This window comes from Cygnus olor, chromosome 11 (assembly GCF_009769625.2).
Source record: "Cygnus olor isolate bCygOlo1 chromosome 11, bCygOlo1.pri.v2, whole genome shotgun sequence".
NCBI lineage: Eukaryota > Metazoa > Chordata > Aves > Anseriformes > Anatidae > Cygnus > Cygnus olor.
In genome coordinates this window covers 8,277,404-8,292,737 of record NC_049179.1, presented here as the reverse complement: position 1 = coordinate 8,292,737, position 15,334 = coordinate 8,277,404, and the positions used below count along the sequence as shown (strand labels likewise).

The following is a 15,334-nucleotide window of genomic DNA, read 5'->3' as shown; positions in this document are numbered from 1 at the left end:
GCACTTGTTTCTGAGCCAGACACCCTGTCGGTACGAGACGCCGGGAGCTCGGAAAGGGGAGAGGAGGGTTCCGATTGCCAAACCGATAGGTTTGTCTGCTTGACCCACTCTCCCCAGCTGGCTGCAGCCCCCGCTGCACCGTTGGGACCTCCCGGAGGTGCTGAAAGCAAGATGTTCACGACTGAGCAGGAGCTGAGCGGGAGAACGCGTTCGGGGTGCCCTCTCCAGCAGGAGCACGCATCGTCAGGGGATTTCAGCATCCCCGCCCGTCCCGCCCGGCCGCTGGGCGATGCGCGGCACCGGGGTCTGCAGCACCCACACCCGCACGGCCGGGCGAACACACACGTCCCCTGCCTCGGTGCTGCGGCACCCGTCGGGGCTCGCGGTCCGGCCGCTGCCGGCATTGTGGCTCTGTGGCCGGCAGCAGAGCGGAGCTGGGAGGTGAGGGGCGTAAAGGGGGCTGGAAATGTGCCGCCGGCTCTTCAGAGCGGGGTTACCCCCAGGGACAAGTGACAGCCCTGCAGTCCTGCCTGTGCCCGCACTCCCCACGGAGAAGGGGGTCCACAAGGGTGTCCTCGGCCGGGGTGGAATGCACCGAGTCCCGAGTGAGTCAGGATCTGCATGTGCTAACAATAAAATGCAAAAATAAAATGTCAGGGTGATAGGAGAACGAGACACGTCTAAGAACACAGCAGCTTGGCAGGGACGCTGCGTGTTGCATCACCCCTTTTCCCACTCGAGGGCAGGGTCCTCCTGCTCTCCCAAACCTCCCTCCAGCTCAGGAGCAGCAGCCAGCCAAACGCTTCTGATCCTGGGCAAAGCTGTGCCGCAGGCTCACCGGTGTGAGCACAGAGCCGAGCGCTGGCAGCAGGCAGGTACGGTGGGGCAGGACTTGGTTTGTGCCCAGGCAGGTAGGAACCAGGCAGGCAGTGCCGTCGAAAACCCTGAAAAATGACTTGCCAGGGAAATGCTGAAAGCCCTGAACCGCCTGTAGGTGCTGTATGGCAAACTTTGAAACGACTCCAGGTGATGCCAAGAGGCGTAAAACCATTCCGTTGCAGCCCCATTTTACAAAGAGGTCAATTGTCAGTTCGTTTTGGGGGCGCTGAGGGAAAGCGCATCATAAAACCATCGAACTATACGGGTCAGGAGGGACCTCTGGAAAACCGCCTTCAGGTTGCTTGGAATTGAGGGGAGTGCCTGTGAGTGAAAACCAGGCACCGTCTGTCCCTCCTGCCACCCCGAGCGCTCCCTGCTCTCCTCCACCCAGCACCCAGGGTTTCCAGCAGCTTTTGGGGCAATTCCAGTGGGGTTTGGGGTGAGGGCTGGCGGGGCTGCCTGGCCGCAGGGAGGCTGGCAGCACTTCCCGCTCTCTACGGAGCAACTCTGGTCTTTGCTCCCAAACACAAATACGAGTTGCCTCTAGACAGGGGAAACGGTAACAATTTTTTTGTTTGCAGCAGATTGCAAAGGCAGTAAATGCCGATTCTTTCAGAGCCAGCCATGGATTAAGTCCATTATAAAATTAAAACAGATGGAACACAATTTCACTTACATTACAAAAAAGGACAGGAACCATCTGCAATAAGATTTAGCATTGCAAAGCTATTGTTATCACATTACCATTAAAACCTTTGATGACGGGTTTTCTTTTCTTTCAGAAACTTATTCACATGAAACAAATGTTTTATTTATCCGTCTTCCTAAGATAATCATATTTTATTCAAAAACATGACATCTCCTGAAGACCCAGCTTTGGTTCTAGCAGAACACGCACAAACAAAGGGTGTAAAACTTCAGCGTTGAACCATTAGGGTCTTCCATGGGGAGGATGTAGCCAAAAGCGAATTCCCTGTCCATTTTTCCTTTAGAAAACATTTCCCCATGTTTGGGGACAATGCCTGATACTGAAAATAGATAATTAATGAGATAATGGGATACTGCATGTCACCTCCTGTCCAATGGGATTATCTGATGGCTAATTATGGACAGATTGTGATTAATGTGATTATGGATTGGTTATTAATCTGATTCTGGGTTGATCTAGTTATGTATTAGTCTGCTCCAAATGGTTAATTGGATCTGAGATAATAGAAATGCAGCTTGCACCAGATTTTGCCACATCAGTTGATGAAGTATCTTTTGATCTGGGTGGGTTGCGAACAATAAATTATTTACAGCTGTTGAGAAAATGACTCTTCCTTAGAATGTAGTCATTCATTTTATTTTCGAGAGCCTTTGAAACAAAATCAATATCCTTTTTAAAAGGAGATGTTGACAAAAGAAAGGCACGTACATAACTCACAAACAAATGTGACGAAATTAAACAGTGGTTAACCCGGTGGCCTAATGTCTGGTGATGCATTTGAATTGCTATGTGGAGCTTTGGGCTCAATTCTTCTGAGACCAGCAGGGGTTGGGAGCATTGCAGGGAAAGAGGGCCCAGCTCTGCGGAAAGTGGTATTGCACAAGAGCTACTGCCAGCCCTGCTATTGATTAAGAATCAGCCATGGTAAAATGGCAAAGGGAGTCCTTGCCATTTTGTGCCCTCCGGGTAGGGGGGATGCAGAAAGTTCAAGGGCAGGGGAAGGACTCATCCCACCATCCCATCCAGCTTCCTCCACACCAGGCTGTGCCAGCTGACCCCATCTGATTCTTTTTTCCCCCCGCTCCAAGCCCATTACTTTCTGGTTGACCTCAGTCATGTCTCGGAGAGATGCATCTGGTCTTGATGTAGCCTGCCAGCGTGGGAGAGGCTTCCCGGCTCCCTGCGAAGCGTCCGGCTTCTCGCTACTTTCACTGAAATGCAAACTGCATGTATGTTTTTGGGAATCTTGTTGTGCCATTGTCTGCTGGGTGAAAGGGGCAGTGGGTGTGTTGTGTCTGCAGAGCAGTGGGTCTGCTGTAGCACCTTAGGCTTGGGGATGGGGGTGCAGGAGGCACGTTCGCCTTGCCGCCAGGTGGAATAAGCAGCAGGCAGCTTCACCAGAAGGTGCTCCTCTCTCAGTGGAGAAAAATGTCAAAAATCAAACAGGTCCCAAACACTGAAAAGAGGCCCTCAAGGTATTATTTACTGAGCTGAAACTGAAGGAAACTAAAGGAAAAGCAACTTTCCCTTTTCTGTTCCTGCAGGCATGGGAAAGGCCATTCCCCTGGGTGTCCCTGCTGCTGAGTGGGCTTGTGGCAGCACCGCAACCTCCAGGTTCCTCCCTGGCAGCGTAACAGGCAGAAAAAGCAACTCCCTGTTTAAAGAATAATGCTGATACAATCTGGCTGTGAATTTTACACACATCTCCCATTAGCAAGGAGGCGAGGCGCGCACCAGAGGAGGGATGCAGGTCACCAAGCGGCCGTGGCAGGCACCTGCACAGGAGGGGAGCAGAGCATGACCTGGGACGCCTGTCCCTCACCCCTGCTACTGGGCACTGCTCTCTTGGGCAGTAGGAGCTGCCTGCCCAGGGAACCCCAGCCCGTGCTTCATGAGAGGCTGCAGCGCCCCTCTTTGCCTGTCTTTGGCAGGAGGACCTCCGTTGGTGACCGTGCTCTCTGGGAACAGCGACAACTTGCAGGAAACACAACGCGGTGTTGCTCCCTCGTTACCTAGTCAGCACCTGGAAATGGTTAGCATGGGAGAGGAGATGATGAGGAAGGGAAAACAGCTGCCTGCTGTTCCCTGCAAATGGGGTTTGTAGGTTTAGCTCGATTCGGTGGCTGTTGTGGGGTGGCTTTGGGGGAGTGCTTGCCTCCATCCCAGGCTTTGGAAATGGGGCTGGTGATATTGTCCCTGCCGGGGGGTCCTCCAGAGGCCTTGTGAAAGACAAAATGCTGACCAGAGGCACGCAGGTGGGAGGCTGTAAGGTGATCTGGATAAAGCATTAAGCACACCTGTGCTGGGGCTTTCGTTGTAAAGGAACTGAAAGGTGCTGAGATGTGTTTCAGGGGCAGGATGGATGGGGAGCAGAGAGCAGGGCCCTGGGGAGGTGCCTCCTTTTCCCGTCTGTGGGGGAGGGGTGAGTGCAGGGGGAGAGGCAGTGTCCTGGGCTGCTGAACTGCTTTGGTCGTGTGGATTTGCAGAGCGTGGGCATGGAATATTTCAGCAGCAGAGACCTCTCCCACTGCCCCTTCCCAGGTGGGTTTTCACCCCATTTCTCCCTGCGGCTGCCTGTCTGGTGCTGGGCCATGGGTCCCGCTTGCATGGCTTGGAGAGCCCCGCTGCACCCTAACCAGGCTGCACTTGCTTTAACCTTATTGGATTTTGACAGATTAGGAGGCGAATCCTTTCGTGTGCTGGGGAAGCTTCCCAAATGAAGCTCTTCTAATTTATCGGAGTCAGCTATGCCCAGAGATGGTGGGAGGAGTAAGCTGAGGATGACCCCTGCCAGAGGGGACCATCATAGCAGTAATAAAAAAAAAATTCCTCTCCTTCTCTAAATCCCATAGTCATGAGACTGTATTAGCTGGATTCCATATGTTTTAATTAGGAATTATGTATTTTAAGGGAACCGAAATCCGATTCTGATGCAGACATGATGACGTATTTGTAATGGCTCGTTTCATTTTCTTTTGTGGCCTTTGTTAGAGATACCAGTGCAGGTACCCGCTTTCATTTGAAACCCTATTCTTATAAGTTTGAGCAATCAGCATTATTGATTTGTAGTGTGAAAAAATGTAATTCCCTTTCAAACGCAGAAATTGGGTCAGCAGATCCTAATGAAATAATCCTGGATAACAATGCACCATAAATGGATCTGCTTCCACTAATTAAGGGCTAATTTTTTCATTCAAAATACAGAGTAAGATCCTCTGCCTGCATTAGACAGTGACTCCACCTTCAGCAGCACCTGCTTGTTGCGTGTTTTACTGTTTTTATTGTCATGCCTTAGGTGGGAAGGTCAAATAGAAAAAAGACTTTTGCCACCGTGCAGCTAATATGGATCATGCTGATATAATCCCTACCTGATTACAGTTATAAGCTCCTAAAACACTGGCCATACGTGATAGACTTCCTTTGTGCTTCAGGGTGTAATCCGCATCAAGCCAGTTTCAATAAAGATTACACGTAACTTAAGTGTTGCTGAGGTTTAAAATCAAAGTTATAAACAGAAAATAAACAGCCTGTCACTTCTTTGGATGGGTGACACTACGCTTTGAAGTCTGACCTGGCAGGTGGCGATGTCACCCTGCTCGTCAAAATACCCGTGTGTTATTAAACCAGACATGTGGGGAAAGCAACAACTTATTCTGAGCTAGGATGCAATTGGGTCAATTTTGATGGAGTGGCTCACTTCTGTTTTGGTCTGAGGTGCTCACAAACAGAACAAAAACCCCAAACTCAAATGAGATCAGATTGTTTATTTTTGCTCTGGTGTTTTTAGGTGTATGTGCGTTGTTTCTGTTTGTTAAAGAGTTCATCCCCATGAGATGTGCTGTCTGCACGTTGGAAGCTCCTTTTTGGAGCTGACAATAGGATTATGAAATTGCGTGTCATCCTTTTAATGAGTAAAACAAGTTAATTAAAAAGAAATAATGGCTGAGCTAAGGATGCTCAGGATGTTCTTATTTTGCATCCTTGTTTTGCTGTTGTTCTGGGCCTGGGGAGCTGGAGCATGCGGTACAGCCACCTTTCTTCCCTGCCTGAAGCGTTTGAGACAAAGTAGTGTCCACTCTGACGCTTGTGCTGCTGGACCTGGCTACGTTTCACTGTAAAGCCGGAATACTTCTTGGCATCTGAGGTGAAAGCCATGTGGCTGGATGCATTTTAGAGGTGGTCCGGTGCCAAGGCTGTGGCAAGGCTGAAGAGCCCTTTTGATCAGCTTGCCTCTTGCTTTCCTGCGGGGGCCTCAGAAATGCAGAACGAATCACTGACGTGCTGCAGACCCACGCCGATTCTTGGAAGAACGGGCCAAGGGCTGTAACCGTCTGTTTTCTTTACCCCAAACCACTTCAGGACGGGAAGGAAGAAGCAGCGCTCGGGGCTGGCTGGTGATTTCTGTGAGGGGGTGAGGGAGATGTGCCCGGCCTAGGTGCGGCGGGGCTGGCAGCTGGCCGCTCCCTGGTGCTGGCCTCTCAGGGGCCCAGTGGCCGCTTGGCCTGAAACGTTCTCGTTGACTTTCTGCTGTTTTTGCAAATCCCTCTCCCTGCCAGGGGGAAAAAACCTGGCGGTATGGAAACATCTGCGAGTCTGGGCCCGGGGGCAGCCAGGCTGTGAGGAGCGGGGCAGCATGGCCGGGGCCAGGGCTGGCAGCTGGCTCCCCAGCTGCAGATGGGGGCACCTCGCCCTCCTCCTCCTCCTTTGCCAGGCACATGGCTCCAGCAGGGCCTGGGATGCTTCCTCTGGTTCCTGATGAGCAGGGAAGGGACAGGAAGCGGGACGTGTGTCCCCACAGCAGGCTCTCTCCTTGGCCTATCCTCCAGTGCCGCCCGGGGATCCTGCCTGTACACTGTCATCAGAGGCTGGCTGCGGTGGTCTGCGCGGGATTGCTCCCAGCACCCGGCAGGCTCCTTAGCAGCCACTGGTGGGTGTCTGAGGAAGGGAGGCGTCTGGTGGCAGTGCTGGCATCCTGCTTCGGGTTTTGGAAGCTCAGCACCCATCTTCTTGAGCCAAGAGACAGCTGTGGTGACCACACCTCAGGCCTTGGTGAGTCCTCATCGTGCGTTCAGTCACCCCTCCCAGGCAGCAAGCAAAAGGACAAGGGGAAATGGCTTCAGGTTGCACCGGGGTGGTTTAGGTCGGATATTAGGGCACGTTTCTTCACTGAAAGGGCTGTGGGGGGGGAAGCAGCTGGGTCACCATCCCGGGAGGTACTCAGGGGACGTGCAGGCGTCGTGCTTAGGGACACGGTTTAGTGGTGGGTTTGGCAGTGCCACGCTAATGGTTGGCCTTGGTGATCTTAGAGCTCTTCTCCAGCCTAAAGGATTCGATGGTCCTGTGATTCTACACGGCTTTATCCAGCCCCTCGCAGGAACATGCCGGGGGCAGAGGGGAAGGGCCGCGGGGGGGCTGCACGAGCTGCCGGGGGCTGCGCCTCGTGGGGCGCTGCGGCACGTGCGGCCCCGCCCCGCCCTGACGAGGTGCACCAGCCACCTGCTGCGCGCTTCCCGCCCTCCGCCAACGGCCCCTCACGCGCTTCCCGCCCTCCCCAACCGCGCGCCGCGCGCGGCCGGTCGTCGGCGGAGAGAGGAAAGGAGCGGGCAGCAGAGCGCGCCCATCGCCCCGGCGCGGCGCCCAATGAGGCGGCGGGGCGGTGGCGGCGGGGCGGCTCTCGCGAGAGCGGCGCCGGGCGGCGGCGGCGGAGCCATGTTGCGGGCGGTCGCGGCGAGGGGCGTGCGGCGGGCGGTGAGTGCGGGCGGGGGGCGCGGGCTCCCCCCGCCCCTCCCGGCCTGGCGGGGGCGGCCGTGAGGTGAGGTGAGGGGGCGGCGGCCGGGGGGCGAGCGGCGGGAGCCGCCGGGGCCGCGCTCCCCCCGGGCTCCGCTTCGCCTCCAGCCCGCCCCTGCCAGGACCGAAGTTGCCGAGCTGCCGCCGGCGGGGCGCGGGGCCGTTCGCAGCAGCCTGCCGAGCCCGCAGGGCCAGCGCCTGGCGCTGCAGGAGCGCTCCCGGGCAGCCAGCGGGGAGCAGCCCGGCACGGCCCCGGGAGCTCGTCCCAGAGCCGGCAGCGAGCGGGAGGTGCCTGCGGCCCGGGGAGAGGCTGTCGGGGCTCGCTCCCCGGCACGCTCGGTGCCGTGCAGAACCGCGAGTGTTTGTGCACAGCGCCGTGAGCTGCGGGCCGGAGCTGAAGACAAACGCAGCCTGTCGCTTCCCGTGGTGACCCTCGCGTTGCTCAACTCGGTGGCCTTGGGAGGCCGCTTGCTCTGCCATTGGGCCCACATTGCCAAATTTAACAGCTAGGTGAACTCAAGGTTAGTTGCAGCAGATGATTCATGAAGTCTCCCCGAACATCCCGAGATGTGCACTTGAACTGTGTGCAGATAGCCTTACTAAAAGAGCTTTAAATCTCACAACTTTCCAGTTGAGATCTTGAATGCATTTACAGGTACTACAGTTCTGGAGAGCTCTAAAATAGTAACGATATTTATTAATCGCTGTGAGGTACTAAGAGTGGTTTAAAGAGCAAAGGTATGCCGGGACATACGTGATTTAATGAATCTAAAATTGTAGCTGTTGTAATCACAGATTTCTCTGAGTAATTGTTAGACCATAGGCTTTCCAGAGCAAAGGTCTTTATGACCTGAAGAGCTCCTAGAACATATGCTCTGGCTGTGTAAATAATAATTTACTCCGGATAGCCACGTGATTCAGTTTCACAACCTGGAAATGAAGTCAACTCCTTGTTTCAGCCATACGCCTCTAAAGTTATATGTTTATAAAAGCAGTCAAACATTGTGTCCATCTTCCACGTGCAGAGTACAAAGTAGCCGGTGTGAGAAGTGAAGCAGTTCTCTGTTTAGCACTAAGACTTCTCTTGAAGCACTCCATTGGGTTTTGGGTTGTGCAGTTCCAAAGTGTCTGCAGAGAAACAGGGTGTGAGAGTAAAAGTACAAGCAACGAGAGAGTAAAGTACAAGCAACGAGGAAAGGTTGGAGTTGCATAACTTAAAGAAAGGTGGACTGAGGGATATGAGTGCAAGTACAAAAAGAACTGGTGCAGCAGTGGGAGTAAGCCATTTCACCAGTCCACAGATAGTAAAATAATAACAGTACGGTTAAATTGCAAGAAAGCAGTTGAAGATGCTTAGGAAGAATGAAGGCAGGCGTTAAGAAATCCTTTCTAGTAGAAAGGTTAGTCAATTTTTGGAATAGGTTGCCTAGGAGTCATTGGAATGCTCTAACAGTGAGCTAGACATATGCCGGAAGTAGCATCGATATAATTGCTTATCGTTGGAGGGTGAATGGCTTTGTTATGAGCTAGTGAGCTTCCAAACCTGCAGTGGTATCAGGTCGTGGTCGTCAGGATTGTCTTGAGGTCGAACATTCCTACCTCTATGAAATAACAGATTGCATATTCCCTTAAAATTCTTTTTTTTTTTTTTTTTTTAACTAGATAAGCATGTGCCTGACTTTTTGCCTCTCTTTTTTTTTTTTTTCTCACATGACATAGCACAACAGTGTAAGGCCAAGTTCACTGTGGGTGAATATCATACCAGTGCCTTGAAATTTGTGTCCAGTTGTCATTCAGCCTGTGCTGGAGTTAGAGTGTATCCTTCGGGTATTCTTGAAGGGCAAACAGTGTTCGTCCTGGTTATTTAAAGACATAAATGAATCTCTTGGCCTCCCTCACTTGTATGCTTCTTCAAAAAAAAAAAAAAAAAAGAGAAAACAATAGAGCCAAAGAGTGAAGGACGTTGTGGCTCTCCATTTAAGAGCACTGCTTTGCTTTGTCTAATATTTCAGTGTTCTGATTTTGTTTTAAAGATCCAGATAGAATAACATTTACTCGTGTTTCTGTGATGTGTTTTTTATTGAAAAGGGATGCTTTAGAGTTGGCTTCTCATTAAATGAAATAATAGGCTTATTCTTGTGAAGTTATTGGAGATCTTCTGGTGGAAATGGGCTTAACTAAAAGGTTTTCTTTCTCACTCTGTAGTGTAGTATTTTACCATATAATATCTTTTGAATAAAGATAATGTCACTTGCATAATTTTTAGTGATATGGAGCAGGTAATCATAACTTGTCTTTACAGTGTTCTGGGGGACAACGACCCAGTTTTCACAGCTGATGAGTCTTTCAGTTTCTGTTGATTTCTTCAGAGCTCTCAATTTCCTGATATTTCTAAAAACAGTAGATTTTATTTCATATATATATATATATATATATATATGTATATATATGTGTATATATATACACCATGATGCAAATGTTAGTTTTTATTTTTTTAGCCTGAGATAATTCAAATAAATGGATTTAATAGCCTGAAACATACCAGTGAATTTTGACCTTACTCAGAACGCACAGGGTTCTATTTGTAGCCTCAGGAAATGCTTTGTATGTAGCTGTCAGCTGCCGTTGGCTGGCTCAGACTGATACCTTTTTCAGTGTATTCACGTACCCTGAGTGTACTGCCAGTAGCGTTGTCTGTGTTTAAAAACGGCTCTGTCGCTTACTAACAGTTCACGTGGGATACATCTGGAAGAACTTCTGTATTACATCGTTCAATTGCTGTTTCAATTCCTTTGTAATTTATCATAATTCCTAAATAAATCTTTAAGCATTTTCTTAATTTTTTTTTTTTTGCTCTTCTTTGTTGCAGTTGTAGCTACTCCCTTTTAACTCAGGTACCTTTAGCATAGCCTTTCCTGGAGTTAAATGTCTCAGAGCAGTTCTGTGGCCAGATCTCTACAGATGTTCAAGGAGAAGTATAAACTTCATTGCTAGAGCTCCCTCCTCTCCTTGAGCTTTCCAAATAGTATTTTACTTTTTTTTTTTTTCCCCAAGCTTTGCAGCTGTGAGACTGTCTATTAATACAATTAGGCATTATTATTATTTTTTTGTATAGGGACGTAGCCATTGTTTTTACTAGGATTTGTGCCCCGAATGCTTGTCCCTGGAGGCTGTTCTTGGGAATTTTGTCCAGTGCCGATGTGTCTGTATCAGATATTTAATTCCTATTAAGCTGCTTTAGAACTTTGTTTCCTGGCCAGTTTGCTTTTACAGCGAAGAAAATCATGTCTAGGGATCGGCTCCAGGCCGTTCGCTGTCAACTATTGACTGTAGAGGTAGTTAACACCTTTTTCCTCACTGGTCGTACCAAGCAGCAACGAAAGATTTATGACACTCTTGTCTCTGATTTCCTAGCTGTTAGTACATGTGCTTTGTAGTGTATAAGCAGCAAATCCACATTTAAGAAGTGCTGGACCTACTTGTGTGTTGTACAGGTGACCCATCTGCGTGCTGGAGGACTGACTTGCACTTGGTTGGTGTTGGTGTTGCTGTGAGGAGCAGGCCACCTGTGCAGACTGTAGGACTTAGGATGTATGGCATGTTGTTGGCCTTTTCCATGGGTTTCTCTGCCCCTGTACTGGGTGTGTCCAGCTTTCAAACATTTGTCTGGGGCAGTAACAATGAGTGTTCTCAGTTACTTTGCACGAAGCACAGAATTCCTGAGGTTATATTTCAGATTTTCACATTCTGCTCGGAAAACATTGCTGGGTTTCTCAGGTGGGGAGCAAAGAAATGCTTGGAGGTAATTTGAGCAGATAGAGTCAGCGAGGCCTCTGGTGCTCCGCGAGTGACCGAATTGGCGCGTACTGCATCTAGGTTAATCTGGAAGCCATGTGCCAGGTTTACTCACCAGTAAGTGGAGGAAGGAGGGAGGTGATAGCTCCAGGCGCTTTTCCTTCACAGATGTGTATTTTACTGTAGACCGAGTCACCGTGTGGTTCCGTGAGGTTCCTCCAGAAAGGAAACGTAGATGTTCCTGCTGTAGAGGGAGCAGGGATACCTAACTTCGATCGATGTCTAAAGCTAGGTGAAATACTTTCCAGTCCTGATGGTTGCTCTTGGATGCGTTCACGGTATACTGGTGTGCATGTGAGAAGACACTTGATTGCCCAAGTTTGTGGGATGTTCAATTGTGATGGGTTTTCTTGGCTAGCCTGTTTTTCTAGAGCTTGGTTTTTACCAGGAGCGTTCCATGGCACATGTGCTGAGTGCCATTCCCTGTCAAGGCATTGTTTTCAGTAGCCTTGTTGTTCTGTATGTGTTATTAAGTGTGCTTTTGCTGTCAGCTGGTTAGGTTTACATTTAACCTTCCTATTTTATCTGGGCTTGAAACTAGACATCCTGCCTTGGTACCGGTGGAGCAATTGTCAGTGACATAGTTAGGGGTTCCTGCTCACATGCAGCTGGAGAAGTTAAGTGATCAAAATAACTACCAGTCCTCTTCACTGACCACCTCATTGCAGATTCTCAGTTTTCAGGATCATCTGTGACTGGATAAATTAACCTCTGGTTTTTATGGCTAACTCTGGTTTGGTTTTAGTTGATTTTACAAGTGGTGTTACCTGTGTTAGTATATTAAAATTCTGACTCACATCGGAATCTTATTTGGTCATCCAGGATTTTTACCCAGGATCTAGAATGGGAATTTTAATTTGTTTTAAATTTGGTCGTACCTTTGTGTTCAGAGATGCCATGTATGTAGGCATTTTAACGGTTGAACTTGATGATCCTAGAGGTCTTTTCCAACTGAAATGATTCTGTGATTCTGTCAAGTGGCCTTCCGGTGTACAGTTCCCACAAATATAAAATGGGGGATTATCGGTTTAGAAATAACATTTAGTTAATGCTGTAATATCCAGTGTGCTCAAGCAACAGCCATTACTCTTCTTCTTTTTGGCTAAAAAAGGAATTATTTCTCAGTTTATTTTAGAACTGGATGACAGTGATACAGAGCACTTCTGGTGGTGCAGCGCTTATTTAGGGAAAAGTTCATAGTATAGTCAGAACTAAATGTGTGTTTAAAATGCATGCTGCTTCGAGCCAAGCCAGTCTCTTATTAAAGAAGTCTTTAAAGAGTCTGGGGCTCCCTTTGGAAATTTGAAAACTTTAGAATCTTTCAGGAGCACGGTCCGCTTTACCCTGTGACACAACTATAAATCATTTAAGAAGTGGGCTATTTGCCACAAAAGCATGGATTTATTCTTCAAATGGTGACTAAAATCTCATAACTTTTATTGCAAATGATGTATGAAACATAATCAAAAATACGCTGTGTGATCTATATTGGCAATAAATATTTTGTTAGTGGCAATTGCTTCAAACGTTCTCAGAATCTTTAATCATAACAAGTAGCCATATGCATAAAATATGAAAAACAGTACTTTTACAAGAATTCCTTATCATTTTAATCAAAATGACAAATGATGGTCCTGATTCTGCAGAAACTTATCTTTGTATTTACATATTTATACTGTGATTATTTTCAGAGAAGTCCTTGGGTGCGCTTCCTCTGCGAAGCTTAGCATGGTGGTAGGATTTGTATGATTGAAACCCATAGCCAGATTTCAGCCTCTCAAATTTTTGTGAGCTGTTTTCCTAGCTTAAATGATGGGTTACCTATTTGGCATGAGTGAAGATGGGCTCAGAATGTATGTTTAAAGTAGCATTTGGCTGTGCATTCTTTAGCATTTTGTTAGTATTTGTGCCTTGTCACATTAATAAATATATTTTGCTTTCCATATTACGGTGATCATAACTGGAGTTTTCATTTAGGCTTCATGTATGAAAAACAGAAACTTGAAGATTAATTTTCCCCTCCCTACCCCTAGCCTTTTCCCAACCCTAGTATTAGTCTTGGAGGAATAACCTGTTTTCCAGGTTCACCTGAAAATTAGCGAGGGAAGTCTCAGAGCTCAGAATGTTGTGGTTTGATTTTTTTTTTTTTGTTTGTCTATTTTATTCTTTTCTTGCCTTAGAAGCTGAAGTCAGTGTGGATGGTGAATTGATGAAAATGATTATTTGAGCACCATTAAATCATGGTGGTGTAGACTGAGTGGACAAAAGTGTCAAATGTTTTCAAGGAAAACAGATTATCATCCAGTCGAACCTGATGCTGTTTAACAGGCTCTATTAGTGTGTTTTCATACTGGGAGCCTGGACTACTTATCTGTCTTCATGCTCCTACCTACAGTTTTGCTGTTACAGATAACTAATTGAAAAAAATGAGTTCCGTAGCAAGATTTTGGCTAAAACATATGGGAAAATAAATAAATAAATAAAATAAAAAACCAAAAACAAGTAACTACTTAATTCCTGCCCCTGGTTTCCTGGGGTCTTAGGCTTTCTTGTCAAATCTCCATGTGCATTTCAGTCCACAAACACCTGAAATCTTAATATTACCTTCACGTTAAATTAAATTCACTCTTTAAGGTGCTTAGTTCAGTTGATCAACTGATTTTACATGTGATTTATTAAAATTTTCTTCTTAATATTGTTCAGTATTTTCCTGTGAAGGTTTTAGTTGCTTAAAAGTGGTATGCTGAAGTCAAGCAAGTTTATACTTTAAAAAAAAAAAATTAAATGCTAAGTATTTTGCTTGCTTAATAAATATTATCTAGATTTAGTCTGTTTTGATTGACAGCACCAGTATACAGGTTGCACCATTTATAATTTTCTGTGAATTGTTGGATTCTCTTAAGGAAGGTTTTTTACTTAAATGCTAAGTGTCAAACTCCTCTCTCTCTTCTCTCTTTCTTTAAAGGCATCACTGCTCCAGCGGTTTCAGAGTACGTTGGTCATAGCAGAACACAACAATGAGACTCTTACACCCGTTACACTAAACGCTGTCACTGCGGCAAAACGTCTTGGAGGTGAAGTTTCTTGTTTGGTAGCTGGTACCAGCTGTGACAAGGTAGGAAATGCTATTTTCATGTGAATGAAGTAATGAATGCGGTGAAATGATACATAGTAGCATGTTGGCTAGCTTGAAAAATAATCTCTAGTGAAGAGGAACTGTGTCATGAATTGCTAATCTGCAGGAAATGTCCTGCTCTTGAGCTGTTTCTCATCTGAAGTGGAAATGTGGGGGTAGTTTTGATTTCACAAGGGAGAGTATCAGTATAAGCTGTTACAAGTTAAGAAAGCAAGTTTTTACAAGACTAAACGGCAATTAACTTTTAAAACAACATTTCAATTTCACTGTAATGTTTGAAAAATAAATACTGCGGTGCTGAGAATTTGGAAGAAAAAAACTTGTTCCGTGCAAACAGACATGAGCAAAAATGAAACAGCACCGCGACGGGTGGAGCTTCTGAGTGTCTTGCTTTTACTAGTCAGCTACTAGTAGCATAGCGAGAGTGCATTTGCAACCTGAAAATCTGAAATTAGTGTTTCTTGACTTTATCGTATGTCTAAAGTTAGAGTTAACTCTGTTAGCTATTCTATTGTTAGTTTAACTGTTATGTGCAAAATCTAGAGGCAGTGTACTGTTAGTACATTAGTGACACTCTTCTTCCAGTATGATGTCATCTTGTGTGAACAGGAAAAGTAACAATAATTATGCTTAGTATTTTTTTATACTAGGTTATTGTTTATGACTTGTTATTCTGAAAGTGGCACATACAGTCTCGTGCAGGAGGCCCGTTCATTCATTGCAGCTAATTCACAAGTAGCTGGGGAAACCTCTCTGGTTATTGAAGACTAATTCGCAACTGAGACCCAGTGTTGAGACTGAAAGCAAATACTTATCTAGATCAAGAAACAAAACAAAAACACCACACCTTATACTCCTGCCTTTGGATTTCCATATTCTTTGGCACTTGTATAGTAGAACAATGATTGGGAATGTTTCATTTATTTGTTTTTTAATGGTAACTGTATGGTGTCTGTTTGGCAGTGTAT

The 15,334-nt window shown here is 47.0% G+C and overlaps 1 protein-coding gene across 2 annotated transcripts in view; it reads left to right on the top strand.

Annotated features, from left to right (window-relative positions):
* The first annotated feature begins 7,263 nt into the window (after window positions 1-7,263).
* Window positions 7,264-15,334, top strand: part of ETFA (electron transfer flavoprotein subunit alpha) — a 32,315-nt gene continuing 24,244 nt past the window's right edge. Inside the window, exons 1-2 of one of the 2 annotated variants that reach the window (XM_040570699.1) lie at window positions 7,264-7,336; window positions 14,196-14,345. In XM_040570699.1, the coding sequence (XP_040426633.1) occupies window positions 7,298-7,336; window positions 14,196-14,345 (189 nt within the window). In that variant the 5' untranslated portion in view covers window positions 7,264-7,297. Of the gene's footprint in view, window positions 7,337-10,953; window positions 11,056-14,195; window positions 14,346-15,334 lie in introns of those variants that run through there. The other variant, XM_040570698.1, reaches the window with a different exon arrangement.